The following is a 17,677-nucleotide window of genomic DNA, read 5'->3' as shown; positions in this document are numbered from 1 at the left end:
TCGAGATCCTCTGCGACAGAGTGGAACTTTTCAGTGAATGTGTCCATCATGGCTCTGGCTTGCTCATGGCGTTCCCTGGCACTGGAGACCCGCTCCTTCCGGTCTGTGGCCTTCTCATCATCACTGGTCCCAGGGGAATCCAGCTCCCCCAGAGCTATAGGGACGACTGGGGTCGTCACTGCCCTGCTTCTGGAGGAGTGGGAATAGGACTGGGGGGGCAGAGAAAATGTAGACAAGACACTGGGTTTACCAGTTATATGTTAGGACTTTCTTTTGATTATTCTATCAAAGTTGTGTGTTGAGCTTAGATCTTAGAAGCCTACTACATTAACTGAGACGCATACACCTCATTCACAAAATGGCACAAGGCATTGTTAATCTATTGATTGTATGGGAGTGTTGTATAAAATAATAAATTATTATTAGCTAGATACCTTCTCTGACTTTTGTTTGGTCCTCTTCTTAACCTTCAGATACTCTTGATTATCAGCGGTTATGTACTGTAAGAAATGTCTTTAGTTAGAGAATGCGTATCAAGTATAAGGATTCTGGAAGAATAACGTGTGCTTAACGCATTATCTTCTTCCGGAATCACCAATAATGCAGACCTAAATTGATCTCATTAGCTACTTCAAATCAAATCAAACTTTATTTGTCACATGCGCCGAATACAACAAGTGTAGAACTTACCGTGAAATGCTTACAAGCCCTTTACAACAGTGCAGTACAAGAGTTAAGAAAATATTTACCAAATAAACTAAAGTAAAAAATTATAAAAAGTAACACAATAAAATAACACTAACGAGGCTATATACAGGGTGTACCGGTAACGAGTCAATGTGCGGGGGTACAGGTTAGTCGAGGTCATTTGTACATATAGTGAAGTGACTATCCTTATGTGTTAAATGTATAGTTCATTTCCTCCATATTATGGTTGATGGCGCATTTAGAAAGGTCTTACAATTTTCTTAACTTTGGTCCTGCTACTTGGTCGACAGACATCTTTCCTAGGGTCATCCTTCAAATCCTCTAGTACCCATTTCAATTCTTTCACCCAGGGTTTCTCCTATACAAATAGCGAGAGACAGATTACAAATATAGTACATTCTTGAAAGCTCAGTAAACATGATAAACAACAATTTACCATATTCAGTAGTAAGCTGAGCTCTATAGCGAACAGTTATCTATGAAGAAACGTTTTTGTGGCATTGTTTAAATCTATATTTTGTTTAATTTCAAAAACATTTGTTAGTTCATCGCGTTCGATCGATTACGACATCAACATACATTTGCTTAAATCCGTAAACTTTTTCGGTGAAAATTTTATCAAAGTCATTCGCATGTTTTTTCAAATATATAAATAGTTCTGTGTTACTAAACCTTAATACATCCAAAATATTCAATATCAACAGAAGTGTACGACAGGGATGCCCAATTTCGCCATTTTTATTCATTTTGGTTGTGGAACTTCTGTCTCTAGATATTCTGAATAATGCAAATTTGTATGGCTTAACGATTTTTAACAAAAAAATCTAAATCTCCCAACTGGCTGATGATACTACTCTTTTCTTAAGAGACAAAGACCAGGTCGCACATGCCCTTAATGCTATCACTGCATTCTCTATTGCATCAAGATTAAAACTGAACGTTTCTAAATGTGAAATCTTATGTTTATATGACTCTGATGATAAAGAAATAGAAAATATTCCTGTAAAGGACTGTGTTAAATATTTAGGAATGCATCTGTCAAAAAAAGCACTTAGTCAGACAACATATGAATTTCTCTCCTAAAATTAAGAAAACAAAAAATATATTTAATTATTGGCTACAAAGGGATCTTTCTATGCTTGGGAGAGTACTTCTGTCCAAGGCAGAGAGACTGTCTCGCTTTGTGTACCCCTCATTATCTTTATTTGTAAGTCCCTCTAGTTGTAAAGAGATCAAAAAGACCTTTCTTGACTTCATCTGGAAAAATAAGTCTCACAAACTAAAAACGTCAGTCCTCTCTAATAAAAGGGCTCAAGGAGGTCTAGAAGTGTTGGATTTTGTTGACATAACACTTTCAAGATCAACTGGTTGAAAATATGTTTGATTAGTACTGATTCAATATGGCATTTCATTCCAAATAATGTGTTTAATAAGTTACATTTTTACTGAAATGTAATTATATTCCTGAATGATTACCCACTAAATTGGCTAGGTTTCACCAACAAGCTTTAATGGCCTGGAAAATGTTTCCTGCACAATTTTTCCCCACGTAAAGCTCTTTTGTGGAATAATTCAGACATAACTGTAAGGAATAAGTCATTGTTCTACCCCAGCTGGCATGAGAGGAATATTGACTTTGTTCTTGATGTTTTTGACATCAGGGGTAATATTCTTACATATGAACAATTTATAACATTGAATGAGTTTCCAATACCTTTCAGAGAGTTGATTCCTGTGATCAAAGCCGTTCACAGTGTTCTAACTACACTAATGAAAAACTCATCTTAGCTTTGGTAATGATCACAAAGTTTACCCAGAACTCAGATTGGAAGGCGTGGGCTTACTTGAGAAATCTTGTTGTAATAAATATATAAGACAAATTCTCCATTCACAAAACCAATTTACGCCGAGAGGAACATTTTTATGGAACGGGCTTATTCCTGACATTGTCTAGAAAAAGCTTGGTTATTGTATACCAAATAAATTTAAGGAAGTGCACTTTAAAATTCTACATAAGATATGTCCATGTAAATTTTATGTTGTCCAAATTTGTGGCTATTGATGATATCTGCGTTTTCTGCGAAAAAGGTGAATCTGACTCACTTGTTCTTTGAATGTAAATTTGTGTCAGAATTCTGGGAAAATCTTGCAGAATACTTATTTACCATTATGAACACTACCCATGTTTTTGACATGAAGGATATAACATGTTACTATTGCAATGATAACAAGACCATTGAAATGGTTGTGAATTTCTTTTATTCTTGTTGCCAAAAATTCCAGAATTCTATACCAAAATTACACATATTTCTGATTGAATTTAATTATCTTGTTAAGACATTATCCCTAGTAAATAACAACAAGAATAACATCTTCCTGAATCACTATAATGACATTTTTTTACAGAGTGAATACAATTGCACTAGAATAGTTAAAAAAAATATATATTTTATTGATATTTTTGTGTTTTATTATTTTCTTGTTAATACCTGTGTTTTGTTTTGTTAAACATGTTTGATGTAGCAATGGAAGTTGTTGATTTTTGTATTATGAATAATAAAAAAAGGTACACTGTAAAATGATTGGATAGGTTTTTGGATGTCTCCACAGGGATGACAATGATCTAGAGTTGATTGACACAGTTCAATTAAATCATTCGCGCAACAAGCATTCACAAACGTGCACTGCAAGACCTGTAGATGCGACATGCACACAGCATTGAACATTTGGCTTTGCACTATTCATTTAAATTGAAGTTGTAAATATTCCATTGTGAATATTTATACGTGGACAACCATCTGTTAACATTTGTTTGGACCCATAACACAGGCATTGCTTTCCTTTCAGTCTAAGCTTTGTGAGAACATTCATACAACTCTCACAATGTCAATCGATTCAGGTATAGTAGACCTATTACATATTCAAACATAATTAAGACATAAGACATTGAGGCAACATAACCATTGGCCTCAAGTAGTAAAAATGTTTAGTGGGTGCATGGCATGCATATGGAGTGTGTGTGTGTGTGTGTGTGTGTGTGTAGGGGGGATCCTGAAGTGATTCTGAATTGGAAACCAGTATTGACAGTGTACACAACCTACTTGAATTTCAGTCAAGCTTAGCAAAAAAAGAGGCAGAATTTTTTAAGACTTCCCCCCCTAGCTCCAGTAATGATTCACAGACAATATTTGCATGCTAGCTTTTGTAACTATGAATATTTTTTGCTTGAGATTCAGCTTAACAGTCAACAACAACAACAAGGTAGGCATTGTCTTTCAAGAAAAGCATAAAGTAAAAAAAGACATGTTTGTAAATCATCTGTTAAAACACATGAAAACACAGCATTGAAACAGCAGTTGTAAATGACACTAACCTGTAAAAATAAATAGAACCAACCAAATAAAATAGAAAAATATGATATTGAACTTAGTGTAAGGCACACTTATAAATACTGTAGTATTACTATAGTTAAAAAAACTATAGTATGTACTGCAGTGCTCTGTGGACATTACTGTTCTATTTACTATAGTGTTTTATGCATATATTACTAATATACTATAGTATTTACAATTTACTATAGCATAAATACTGTAATATTACTATAGTTAACATTTTTTAGAATATATACTATAGTATTTACTGTGGTGTTTTTTTCAGACATTACTGTAGTATTTACTATAGTGCTTTTGTTTTATTGTCTTTGATATAGAAGTGGGGGCTTTCTCCTTGAGGAAACCTACTGGACGAATACTAAAAGAGCACATTTCCATAACCTGTAGGGAACACAATATATGGTCTATACTTGGCATGTAGGCTTCTCACTCACGGGTGGCACAAATTGGAATATGGGGAGGGGAATTGGCTGGGCATATTCAAATTCAAATATTTTACAGTTCACTACATAATCATACAGTAAGTACTACACATGAATTAGGGATACCACACTGTGTAGTATAGTATTCTACAGTATACTACCAAATTATATATTAAGTAATACCCCTGATCGAGGGATACTAGTGTGTAGTATAGTATTCTACAATTTACTACAGAATTCTACAGTAAGTATTACACATGATCGAGTGATACTACCGTGTGTCGTATAGTATTCTACAGTATACTTAGCCTGGGTATCAGCCTTTTTTGGCTAACATTCCACTCCTCGACAGGTCGACATGGAGAAAAGCTGTCCATGACAAAGTGGCATGGTACAAAGGAGAGACTTCCCATCAAGAACGCCCAACCACCACCACTCACCCTTGCCCATACCGCATCAAAATACGTGGCTCCCGGATCGGCCTCTTCAGCCATCTGAAGACCCACAAGCAGGACCCACCGGGAGGATAATCGTACTCGACCCCGAGTGGTCGTTGATGATGTGTACCAGTCTTGACCTGGCGACCTTGTAGCCTACTCCATGTCATATAAATATATCTTTGGCATATGACACGGAGTACAGGTAGTGGAACGTTAGCTAAATTGACTGGTACCCAGACTACAATTTACCACAGAATTTTTGAGTAAACTGTAGTAGTGTGGGATTCTCTAAAATGTGCGCATGGAGCGTTTAATATTACAGTGGAACAAAAATAGTTTTGACAAAGCTCTTGAACCTCGTCCACAGTGTTCACCTGAAGACATCAATACCTCGTCCTCTCACCCTCTCTGTTTTAAGATCCATAATGCAGTTCTTAACAGGTATATTGTACCATATTGGAATTTCACCTTGAGTTAAAGAGGAGAGCATCATTTTTGGAGAGTCTACTGGCCTATCTCAGACCCAACCTCGATTTCATGGTTCTCCTCGTAACGCTCAGTACACAGAGTGATCACAAGATGGCAACGTTTGGTTGTCTACGTGAGATCATAAAAGTCTGTGCAGATCACTAAGTTCCAACTAAACTGTCCAAAAGACCTAAAGACTTAACATCCTGTCTGACTGTCCCTGCATCATTTGGAGATCCCCAGGCCGGTTTTCATGTACTCGTAGACCACATAGCTGATGCTCACAGCAGGAATCACTTTCATGAAGTTAGGCAGGATACCCCGGTACAGTCCAAAGAAACCCTCGTTAGCCATGATCCCCTTTATCAGTCCAGTCATGGTGGACTTGTCCGACGCTTCCAGAGTTGCTGAGAGACAGTAAATGAAAAAAAGGATGCAGAAGGAAAGAAAAAGGTTACACAGCCTACATATCAGGACATCTGTAGCAGCTGGTTTCATTAGTCAAAGATTTCTTTCTGTGCTGCTGGAGAGATGATTTGGAATGTTTTTCGGCTTCAATAAATAAAGAATATCTCATCTAGTTCCAGATGTATTTATTACCTTGTGCCTGCATGCGTGTGCGAAGCAGGGCGAGGGGGTAGCTGGCCAGCTGGCCACAGGTGCTGGAGATGGTGCCACAGCCCAACAGCACCAAGATGCCAGGGTTGGCTGTGTCTTTGGCATAGCGGGACAGCCATGCATTCTTCAGGCTCTGGGGAACACAAAGAGAGGGTGGGGTAAGGGACAAGGGAAGTATCATGATTTAGGGGGTGTGACTGGCGCCAAAGAGAATCTGTGTTCAGACAGTGGTCACATTAATGTGGTAAGCCTTCTGTCATTTAGAATGACACAACGTTTGACGAACGCAATTCAGTGGATTCACTGGATTGTAATCTTGAGTCCTGAAAAACGTCCAAGATTATGGAATTGTCTGTTTTCGGTAATACACGCCAGTGAACTGTAAATCATTGCAGTACTACAATGTGGAATGAGAAACAGCCTTGACTCTGTGATAGAAATCGTCAGCCTGCATACCTCGTAAACAGCAAGGTCGATGCCAGCATAGGGAATGATGCCTATCATGTTGGGAGTGTAGCCTTTATAGAAGGCTTTGATGCCCTCTTTCCTCAGAATCTTCTTGGCACAGTCAAACATTCCATTATACTGGCCAGTTTTCCCCAGAGTCAGTCTGGTCTTCATGACCTAAAAGGAGAAAGAAGACAATGGAGAGATGACGCTCAGCTATATACAATTAAATAAGTACTGATAGTTTATGAGAGGTAGCGGAAATGCAGTCCTAATTTGTGCTGATCCTACAGATTGCAATCTTTTCAATGAGAAACTGATTTTAATTTGATCAGTGAAGGGTGTTTGCCAAATAAACACATTAACATACAATACCCGGTCAAAAGTTTTAGAACACCTACTCATTCAAGGGTTTTTCTTAATTTTGACTATTTTCTACACTGTAGAATAATATCGAAGACATCAAAACTATGAAATAACAAAGTGTTAAACAAATCAAAGTATATTTTATATTTGAGATTCTTCAAATAGCCACCCTTTGCCTTGATGACAGCTTTGCACACTGAGTAATAATGACTGTATAAATGAAAATGCACAATGTAATCATGTCAAAGTGTGTCAAATACAGTATGAAAGTTGAAAACACTATGTTAACAGCACTGTGCGTGCGTGCGTGTGCCCTAACCTTGCCAAAAACGTAGAGCTGTGAATGGATCAGTGGTTCACCAATCAGGGCCTTGATGGGTTTGGCAAAAGTAACAAGGTAACAAGGTGTGATGTGTAATGAAAAAAAAACGACGATTCTTTGGGACCATCAGGTGACGTCCTGACAACTGATACACAGAAATGTTCCTGCAACGTTCCCATGAAACGTTTGTATGTTCAGTTACACTAACGTTTTAGGTTAAGCTTTTAGGTTCAAAATGTACCTGACAAATATATTTTCAGGGACATATTTCTTCCCGAGATTATTTTTTATTATGTTAAATGAATTGTATACCACCTGCTAACGTGAATGCAGTTGACCGATTAATGTTGCTCTATTATGGGAATGCTACTTGATCAAATGAATTCCAGGGATCTGACAGTGACGGAGACCCTCGGTAACAGTGGGTTGTCCTCTCACCTCCATGGGGTAGATGGATGACTGGGCGGTGGCTCCTGCCAGAGAGCCAGCCATGAACCTCTGGTGGGTCTGGACCTTCCCTCCCTCTGGTGTCAGCAGCTTCTTATACTGATGGGGGAGAGAGTTGAGATACACCATGAGGATAACACAGAGATACTATTAGAACCCCTCTCTCTCTCTCTCTCTCTGTAAACAACAGCCGTAGACTAGCAGTGAAAGGTAGAGGTAGATATGTACATACATGTAGAGATAAAGTGACTAGGCAACAGGAAAGACAATTAACAGCAACGGCAGCGTATGTGATGAGTCAAAAGAGTTAGTGCAAAAATAATGAATGTGGATAGTACGGGTAGCTATTGGTTAACTATTTAGCAGTCTTATGGCTTTGGTGTAGAAGCTGGTCAGGGCTCTGTTGGTTCCAGACTTGGTGCATCGGTGGCTGGAGTCTTTGAACATTTTTAGGGTCTTCCTCTGATACCGCCTGGTATAGAGGTCCTGGATGGCAGTAAGCCTGGCCCCAGTGATGTACTGGGCCGTACGCACTACCCTCTGCAGTGTCTTGCGGTTGGAGGCCGAGGAGTTGCCGTACCAGTCAGGATGCACTCGATGGTGCAGCTGTAGAACTTTTGAGGATCTGAGGGCCCATGCCGAATATTTTCAGCCTCCTGAGGGGGAAGAGGCATTGTTGTGTCCTCTTCATGACTGTGTTGGAGTGTGTGTGTGTGTGTGTGGACCATGATACTTCCTTAGTGATGTGGACACCGAGGAACTTGAAGCTCCCGACCTGCCCCACTACAGCCCCATCGATGTGGATGGGGGTGTGCTCGGCCCTCCGTTTCCTGTATTCCACGATCAGCTCTTTTGTCTTTCTGACAGGTCTCTGACCTCCCTGTATGCTGTCTCATTGTTGTCGGTGATCAGGCCTACCACCTTCGTGTCGTCTGCAAACATAATTGTGGTGTTGGAGTCGTGCGCGAACAGGGAGTACAGGGGGGCCCCGTGTTAAGGGTCAGTGCGGTGGACATGTTGTTGCCTACCCTCACCACCGGGGCCGGCCCGTCAGGAAGTCCAGAACCCAGTTGCAGAGGGAGGTGTTTAACTCCAGGGTCCAGGGTTCATACAGACAATGACAAGTCACATTCAAGGACTTAAGTACTTTTTCAAATTCATATTTATTTTCAAGGAACATCAATTTCTAATAGTTCATATTATGCTATTGTTACTAGTCGCCACCAGATGGCAGTATAGCACCACAACCCCATGAAAAGAAAAGAAACATAATATTCATCACTACCTTACAAGTTCTTCTCAATAATTCACTGTTTCACTACTTATTTACTACATACATGAGTGCTAAGTCAGTACTGATGATTTTGAAATTTGAGTAGTGATGAGCAGAGTTTTGGGACATGCCTACTGGAGAAGGGCGGGAGGGCTGTATGAGGAAAATGGCACGTGAACGGCCACCAGAACAGCAGAATCACAGCTGCCGCTTGATAAAGTGGAATATCGCGGGCGCCCTGGGAATTTTAGCTATCGATGTGACGTTTGGCCGCGCCTAATCAGTCAGTTCTGTACCTGCCTAGCTGAGTGGCAGTGTGGGTGGAATGAGCGAGCTCGCCTGGCAACCACAGCGTGAAACACGAGAGGAAATAAAACTTGGTAGTCTGCCTGGAAAATAGTTTGCAAAACCAATAAATGTTTCTAATATTTTTCATAAACATATTTGATCATTATCTGTTCTCCCCTCATTTTAATTCAAGTACTTTCAAGTGCCAACTTGAGAAAATGTCTGATTTTCAAGATATACCCGTACTTGAATTTCAGAGTGCCAAATTCAAGTACTTTAACCTACTCGAGGGTCCATAGTTTAGTGATGAGCTTGGAAGGCACTATGCTGTTGAACGCTGCGCTGTAGTCAATGAACAGCATTCTCACATACTGTAGAGGTGTTCATTTTCCCTGTCTGTCTTCCCCTCTCTGTCACATTTCCTATTCCCACTATCATTGTATTATTTACTTTCTGTATTAAATATCTCGCTATAACTTTCTCTATAGGTCTCTCTCTCCCCCTGCTTGTCCCCCTCCGTCCATCAAATGTGACAACTAAACAGAAGAAACGGTGTCCAACCTGTTCGTAGGCCATGAATTTGATAGCAGTCTCAGGGGCTATTTTTAGCACGTTGACCCCGTTCCCTCGCCATAATGAGGCCACGCCCCCTTCCTTAATCATCTGCTTGAATCCTCCCAACAGGGTGATCCGGTTGGACATGGAGGAGTGGACCTGAAACACAACCACAGGGGTTGGTTAAATGTTTGCATTCATATACTGGTCGTTTTTTTCACTAGGTATGAGGTTAGGAATAAGGGTTGTGGTTAGATCATACTTGTAGTAATAAAGCATTATATTCCCAATCCTCTTTAGTAACGACCCTTCCAGTACTCAACCTGCATGAAGACTTTCACCCTGTCCAATGGGGCGGTGCCTGTGCGAGAGACTGCCCCAGCCATCGCCCCGGCAGCAAGCTGTTTCCACCAGCCACCCGAGGTCTTCTCCTCCTCTGTGAACTCATCAGGGATGGCAATGCTCTCACCTATGTCCAGCACCTAGTGAGTGAAAGAAGAATGATGTTAAATTGTCCTTATACCCGTCAACCGCCACCAAGAGTTTTGAACGTTTTTCATAGCACTTTGCACTCAAGCATACATCGGGAAAGATATTTGAAAACTTGTGCGGTGGTGATCAATAGCCCCCATGACAACCAAATGTTAATGTTTGCCTTTTATACTGTTGCAACTTTATCAGTCAGGCCTGTAAGATAAACTGCAACACATGTGGTCAACAAAACTTTCTGTAGACAAACACACACTACCACCTACCCTACCAACAGGCCTATTCTCACACACTGCTGAGAGAGGAACTTCTTATCCAGACCTGCTATCTCACCAGTTGTGGCTTGAGAAGTTGCAGCAACACCAGCCTAGCATGTAGTGTCTCAGCAAAAAGCTATAAAAGGGACTCACTATTTCCTAGAAACAGAATTTGTAAGATGATCCACTGGAGATAAACAATGCACTGGAGATGCAGATTTTGTCGACAGAAAGTCAATAGGATAGGAGTTTCTCCACAACATTGCTTGTACATATCTTGTTTTTCAAGGGGTGTGTGGGTGCAGGTGTGACTCCAGACTCCGGACTGGGTAACCCACTCACCGAGGAGTGTTTCCAGTAGCGTATGATTTCATTCAGGTTATGGGCAGGATTGAACAGGAAGTGATCCCTCCACTCGTTCCAGTCCACCATCATGGTGCCATCGATGTCCATGCTGCACAGACAGGATATGAGGTCACAGAGCAGGTAGTAACAGTACTAGCCTGGTTACCATTCTACTTCTGCTTTAGCCAACTTGACAATTTTTGTTCCAGCCCAGCACTAATCAAGGTTTTGATGATTAGTTGATAAGTTGAATCGACTAAAATGCTTATAGTTTGTAAGAAATGACATGGCTAATGAAGGGACACTTAGCTTATGAGGACAAACCTTTGTAGGATCGTCTGGGCCTCTTCCTTGGTTATGTCCATGCCCAGCTCTTCAAGGGACTGCTTGATCTCAGAGGCATCGATGTGCCCTGGAGAAAATGATAGAAACATTTCAAGGTTTTGTTTAATTACATTCTCTAGTTCATAAGTATATGTTCATAAGCATAATGCATGTTCTATCATGCCTTGTTGTTGTAACAGTGATACTACATTGTTATGAGAATCATGTGCAGTCATTCTGACAGAGACAGGTCTCATCACAACAAGATCTCACAGTCTCACTTCAGTATCAAGGGGGGATAAACATCTATGGGTGAAGTGAAAGTAGGTAAAAGGTGAAAGTTGTAAAAACAGAACAAATTGACGGTTAATCATAAAAAAACTTGAGGGTTAAGTTTAGGCATCAATTCCGACTGGTTATGGTAAGGGTTAAGGTTTGGGATAAGGTTAAAACAGAAAACAGAATGAGTGCCAAGCTGGGATTGAAGCCGTGACCCTTCCTGTAGCCCCATCCACAACGCCTTAGCAAACTGGGAGCCAGACGGTAATACCTGCTCACGTTGCCCCTAGTGGACGGTATTGAATGCATCTCCCGTCATCCTAGGGTCCTGGACAAATGTAAAATACTGAAGTCTATCTGTAGTGATCTCGCTGCTCATCAAGTACTGTACTTCCCTACACTTTGTGTCACCAGTGATTCCCCCCCCAAAAATCACCAGTGCTTTGTGGAGAAGGATATGATATGGTGACCTACCATCGTTGTTTTTGTCCAAGCTCTTGAACGTCAGGCGCAGTTTCTTCTCGTGTTCTTTCAGATATTTGTTGAACTCATTGAAGTCAAGCCCTCCATCTTTGTTTTTGTCACCAGACGATACAATTGTCTGCACAAACACAAATGAGAGGATTAGTTTATTTGCCTCACTGTTGGAAGTTGAATCATTGAAACAGAACTTTGTACATTGGCAAGGTTACTCACACACGACTACGACTCATATGCATCACATAGGCTGCCTCACTAATTCAAGCAGTTGCATACTGACTCACACAGGAACAGTACTAGTTTTTCAATGCTATCATTAAGTGGTAGGCTAATGTTATAGCGTTACTGTGTAACTATAAGAGCATGTTGTGCACATGAATGAATATTGAATGGTAAAGAATATTGCATAATGACTGGAGATGGCCAAGTCAATGGGGCAGGTATCTTCCACTCGAGTGGTGCTAGTAACAACACAAACCAATATCTGTTTTCATTCCCTAATACTGGGGATGAGTAATTTGTAGATGTCATATTGTAGATGTCATATTAATGATGAAACCTGTGTCCTGCCGGATAATCTGTGATTGCTACATACATTTTTGGGGGTGATACATACACATGATACATACTCATTGATTCTTGAAGAATATGACTTATAAAAGCCTCATGAGATTAGTTCAACTGTCTAACCCCATCAGAACCAAAAACATAAGCTTGATTTACTTTAGTTATTTCAATGTAAACAAATACTGTATAGCCTCAAAACATGGTTAAAACAAGGCAACAGTAAACATGACATCCTCCAAGAATGATGCAGCGCCCCCATTGGGCCAATCAGTGTTATTTTGTAAATGTGACATCTCAATGGCAAGACACATCATCCACCCAAGTTTCGTCAAAACCGGGCCAATAAATCAAATGTTGTACTAACATATGGATGGAGCCATATTTAGTCCCCCTCCCCCTTTTTATATAACATTTATCCAGTCTCATCCCTCAGCTGTTTACCGAAACAGTGGTAGGGTGTCCGCGTTGTTGTTTGAATCGCCGATTGCCCCTTTAAACCAGTCCTGCTCTGATAACACCAAACACGAACACTGTTACTACTGCTTTATCGCTCCAGGATGTAACACGTGTGACAGGGAGAAACTAGTTAGTCGGCTAAAGTTTAGTATTTAGTTTATATAAAGTGTAGGTTTTTTTATTTACAGGGAAATGCCCACACATGGGCGAATAGGCTAAGTGAACGAGAATGGCATATTTCTAGGTCTGTGTTGCGTATATTTGCTACACATAGTGTATGTCCCAATCCCAAATCCTTCACGACGGGAAACGGCATGGCTCTACATTTACATTTACCTGCGCTGCACCTTTGCGGAATGATATGCCCATTGCGGTTAGGCCCGCTCTCAATTCGGCAACATCGACCTTCCCATCCTTGTTGGTGTCCAGTTTATCGAATAGGTCTTGGTATGACCTTTCACTATCGGGATCCCAGCATCGGGATTCTGTTAGAACAAGTCCTTTTATAACATGATACATTGTTGCTGTTGGCAAAGAGGCTACAGATAGCCAAGGCCCAATGTTTTTCAGAAAGTTGAATGCATAGTGCTCAGTCAATACGGAACCGCGGTTTGAGAAAAGGGTCGGTCCTCGTAATCCGTCGCAAATTCGCAATTATCTCCGTGGTCGACAAGGAACATACCGGTACACGAATTTTGAGACGACAATCTGACACAGCTTCATATATCCTACAAATACTGCTGCATATCAGTAAATAACCTGAAACGAACTTGTCGGGATTACTGCAGTCATATTGAGGGTGGGCGGTATAAAGAAGGACGCACTAGTATTCTTTCAGCAGCACAAATGATGACGCCACGTTTGTATGGTAATTTCGAAACCTTTTTTAAAAAGCCCGATATTCAAACCATTGCAATGGGGATAACTAATTTTAAAAATGTATACTTTTTAAAATTATCAATGGCCACTTGTATTGTGCCAACAAGAAAAGGCAATACGTAATTTATAAAAAATAAAGACCAATAATGAAAAAATACCAATAATGAAAAAATACCATGTTGTCACTGGAATGTTAATAGTATTGGGCTGTAGAGAGAACTTTTCTATCTCAGCTAAAGTGGAGTGGAAAATACTAAGTAGGGTCTCTACTAACCGTGGGGGGGTAGGAGCCTTGTTATGTGTTGCCATCTAATGCACATTCAAATGTCATAAATCAACACTGCAGAGCTCTCCCTGTCCTCTGCGTGCCTTGATTGTATTACTGTTGATGATATCTGGAAATGTGCATGTACACCCTGGCCCATCTACTGTTGATAGCCCCAATTCTGACTTGTGCTCTGATATCTGCTTCACTGATTTCTGCTCTCGTAAAAGCCTGGGTTTTCTGCACTTTAACACTAGAAGCTTATTACCTAAAATGTATCAATTGAAAGTGTGGATTCACAGCTCCAATCCAGATGTGTTGGTCATTACTGAGATGTGGTTGAGGAAGAGTGTTTTGAATACTGATGTTAACCTTTCTGGTTATAACCTTTTTCGGCAAGATAGATTTTCCAAAGGTGGGGGAGTAGCAATCGTTACCAAGGATCACCTTCAGTGCTCGGTTGTCTCCACCAAGTCTGTCCCCAAACAATTTAATTTGCTGGCTTTAAGCATTAAACTTTCAAATAGCTCTTTGTTGACTGTTGCTGGGTGTTATCGTCCTCCATCCGCACCAACCAGCCCTTACACTAAGTCTGAATATGTCCTGCTAGGTGACCTAAACTGGGACATGCTTAAACCACCTGACCAAGTCTTAAAGCAATGGGACTCCATAAATCTCTCAGATTATTACCAATCCCAGTTCACAGCCAGCTTGTGTGTGTGTGTGTTTCTGTTCAACCAAACAAGATTCTCGGGTTTATCTTTAAGAAGACTGCGTTCCAGAGAAGTGGTCATTCAGTTTCTCAAGTCTGATGACAGTTGTCCACAGACAGAATACTGTCTCCACGAATACTTGGGATTCAGGAGCACAAACCAGATCTAGTGCCAGAGGGCACAGCTTTAGATAAAAAGCCATCATTGCCTGACAGAATTGGAGAGGTGACTGTAAACATGCCCCCCTTTCCTTCTTCCAGCTATTTCCACAGCTCACACTGGGCACTTAAAACTGCAATATGTAACTTTTTGGGCGACCTGAAATGTTTGTTATAGATATGTAATTCTCAATAAAAGCAAGTTTAAGAAGCAGTAGATCTGTTCTATGTGCACTATTTCTATGCGTCCCATTGTTAAGTTTTGTTTTGCGTCTTTTACTTCCGTTTTTGTACACCAGCTTCAAACAGCTGAAAATACAATCTTTTTGGCTATAGAAAATATATTTCACAGCAGGTTAGATGGTACAATGAGGGGTACTCAACTCTTACCCTACGAGTCCGGAGCCTGCTGGTTTTCTGTTCTTCCTGATAATTAATTGCACACACCTGTTGTCCCAGGTCTAAATCAGTCCCTAATTAGAGGGGAACAATGAAACAACGCAGTGGTACTGGCTTTGAGATCCAGAGTTGAGTTCGAGGGCTCTACACTATACATGCTTGTTTTGTCACATAAACTGAAATTAGGCTAACTATTCTAATTTTAGCAATCAGAAAATGGTGGAGGGAATCCTGCATAGTGCACCCGTAAGATGGCTCTGCTTCTAGCTGCTAAGCCACTTTGCAGTACTTAGTTTTTTTTGTGTTCTTTCTTACATTATTAGTTATATATTTCTTAATTCCTTAGATTTATGTGTATTGTTGTGAATTGTTACATATTAGTGCACAAGCATTTCGCTACACCCACAATAACATCTGCTAAATATGTGTGACCAATAAAATTTGATAATGCCCTGCCAGGTTGACCCTCCGGCTGGACAGTGACCCCTGACACAATCCTCGATAGGAAGATACATTTCTGAAGCACTGTGGCCAAGATGCTTGCTGGATTCATCATGCTGGCATCTTCCTGGGGTCCTGTTGCTCCACGGCTGTACTCTGATTAACTAAAGTGCAAAAGTCTCTGCTTCCCTCATCAGTGGCTCCATATCTGTTGAGCGAAGTGCCAGACACACTTGGGTCCATCAAGCAAGCTGCTGCAGGGGTTGGATCGAAGTTGGCTACCAGAGGTTTCAGTATGCATGCGAAGCGCTCACACTGTGATTTCAGGAGGACTTGTGCCAACTGTTTTGCAACAGTAGTTGACCGCAAGTGTGCCTCAAAATTGAGACAGCATGACACCACCTTAGACAGCGACTGGCTGTCAGTTTGAAGTTGGTCGGTGTGGATTGCGAACGGTTCCAGCAACTTCACAAGCTGTTCGAGCTTGGCCCAGTCACGCTCTGTGCTTGACCTTGGATTTCTTCCCTGTTAGCTAGTGATAGATAGTGATAGTGATGCACAAGCTAGGCCTATTTGAAACATCGGCATCTACTTGCAGCATTTACCCGCCAGATTCAGAAGCTTGAAAACACCATTAGAAAAGTTTAGAAGCAAAAAACGAAATCTAAACATAATTTAGGATGATTTATTATTTTATTTTAGTTCGTTTTTCTGTCAAAGGTAATAGTTTCAGTATAGTTTTAGTTTTTCAAAAAAGGGAACTGTGTCGTACTTATCCAGCAGCACTTCGTTCTCCACCCCCTCCATAGCCCCTAAAGCAATACACTGTAAAATATTATACATGGGATACATATTGGCTCGTAGAGAGAGAACTTCTACCTGTCTCAGCTAGAGGGGTGGGAAATACTCAGTAGCGTCTCTACTAACCAAATATGGTTAGTTTTGGAGGGGGACTTTGTCGCACGGCCTGCTGCTGGCTTTTCACTCCGTCCCCTCCATAGCCCCCAATAAAATACACTGTAATATACTGTACTTGGCATACATATATTCTTGTAGAGAGAACTTTTCTATCTGTCTGAAATATGACTTGGTTCAACTATTCGTTATTTACACTGGCTATCAATGGCTTTCTTGCACCGACTGCAATTTTGAGAGCATTAACTTTGGATGTGGAGGAGATCATTGGGTATGAAATTTGCAGGTAGCATTTCCTTCACAAAAGATTAATATAATGTCACACATATAGCTGTTTTGAAGCCTCTGTTGAAGCAATGGTTGTGTAGTCTGTCCTGTTTCACTGCATTTTTTTTACTTACGGAAAAGTGGCGATTCCTAAAAAATAATTGTACGATAGGGATTTGATTCCTTTACTTCTGCTGCAAATAAGCCTTCCCAGCTATATGTCTTAAAATTCCTGACACCTCTTTGTGAATGGACCTTTTCCCATTCATTAAGGGTCAGTGTAAACACTGACTTACTTGCAGTTTCCTGCCTAAATTGCTTAAAAGTTGTTTCAGCTGACAAAACACACTGGGGTGTTCTTGACCTTGCTTATTTGAATTATTGGCTGTTTATCTACTTCATCCTCAAAATCATTACACTCAAGTGTTTCCTTGCTTATCAATGGTCCTACATCTATGTTTTTGATTACCGTCTGTTTATCTCAGTCATCTTCACAATAATTTGCAGTGTGTACTGGTTCCTTCTCAGTTAAACTACTATCTGACATGTATTGCATCGGGGGCTATGGAGGGGGTGAAGAACGAAGTATTGCTGGATATGTACGACACAGTCCCCCTCCAAACCTGCACATATTTGGTTAGTAGAGACAACTGGGTATTTTACACCCCACTTTAACTGAGACCGGTATATACAGTTG

General features: G+C 40.6%; 1 protein-coding gene and 1 non-coding gene across 2 annotated transcripts; both read right to left on the bottom strand.

Moving 5' to 3' along the window:
• Positions 1-2,949: 2,949 nt before the first annotated feature.
• LOC111979523 (mitochondrial adenyl nucleotide antiporter SLC25A24) lies at positions 2,950-13,785 on the bottom strand. Its single transcript, XM_024010119.2, has 10 exons — positions 13,280-13,785; positions 11,915-12,041; positions 11,162-11,249; positions 10,835-10,946; positions 10,070-10,228; positions 9,753-9,905; positions 7,622-7,729; positions 6,505-6,672; positions 6,031-6,181; positions 2,950-5,837 (listed from the first exon to the last, which is right to left on the bottom strand). Exons 1-10 carry the CDS (start codon positions 13,460-13,462, stop codon positions 5,656-5,658), a joined length of 1,431 nt encoding a protein of 476 aa, XP_023865887.1. The 5' UTR covers positions 13,463-13,785; the 3' UTR covers positions 2,950-5,655.
• Positions 4,422-4,474, bottom strand: LOC111979846 (U7 small nuclear RNA). Its single transcript, XR_002879382.1, has one exon. It is a non-coding gene; the product is annotated as a U7 small nuclear RNA (small nuclear RNA).
• Positions 13,786-17,677: the final 3,892 nt, after the last annotated feature.

This window comes from Salvelinus sp. IW2-2015, linkage group LG19 (genome assembly GCF_002910315.2).
Source record: "Salvelinus sp. IW2-2015 linkage group LG19, ASM291031v2, whole genome shotgun sequence".
NCBI classification, from domain to species: domain Eukaryota; kingdom Metazoa; phylum Chordata; class Actinopteri; order Salmoniformes; family Salmonidae; genus Salvelinus; species Salvelinus sp. IW2-2015.
The sequence above is the reverse complement of the archived record's forward strand: the minus strand, read 5'-3'. Positions and strand labels throughout refer to the sequence as shown.

Excerpts from the sequence above, each read along its gene's own strand:
- LOC111979523 (XM_024010119.2), bottom strand. The coding sequence starts at position 13,462 with ATGTATCATGTTATAAAAGGACTTGTTCTAACAGAATCCCGATGCTGG. Across the intron at positions 11,250-11,914 it reads CTTGGACAAAAACAACGATG|GGCACATCGATGCCTCTGAG; the intron begins GTAGGTCACCAT and ends CATTTTCTCCAG. Across the intron at positions 6,673-7,621 it reads CATCCATCTACCCCATGGAG|GTCATGAAGACCAGACTGAC; the intron begins GTGAGAGGACAA and ends TTCTCCTTTTAG.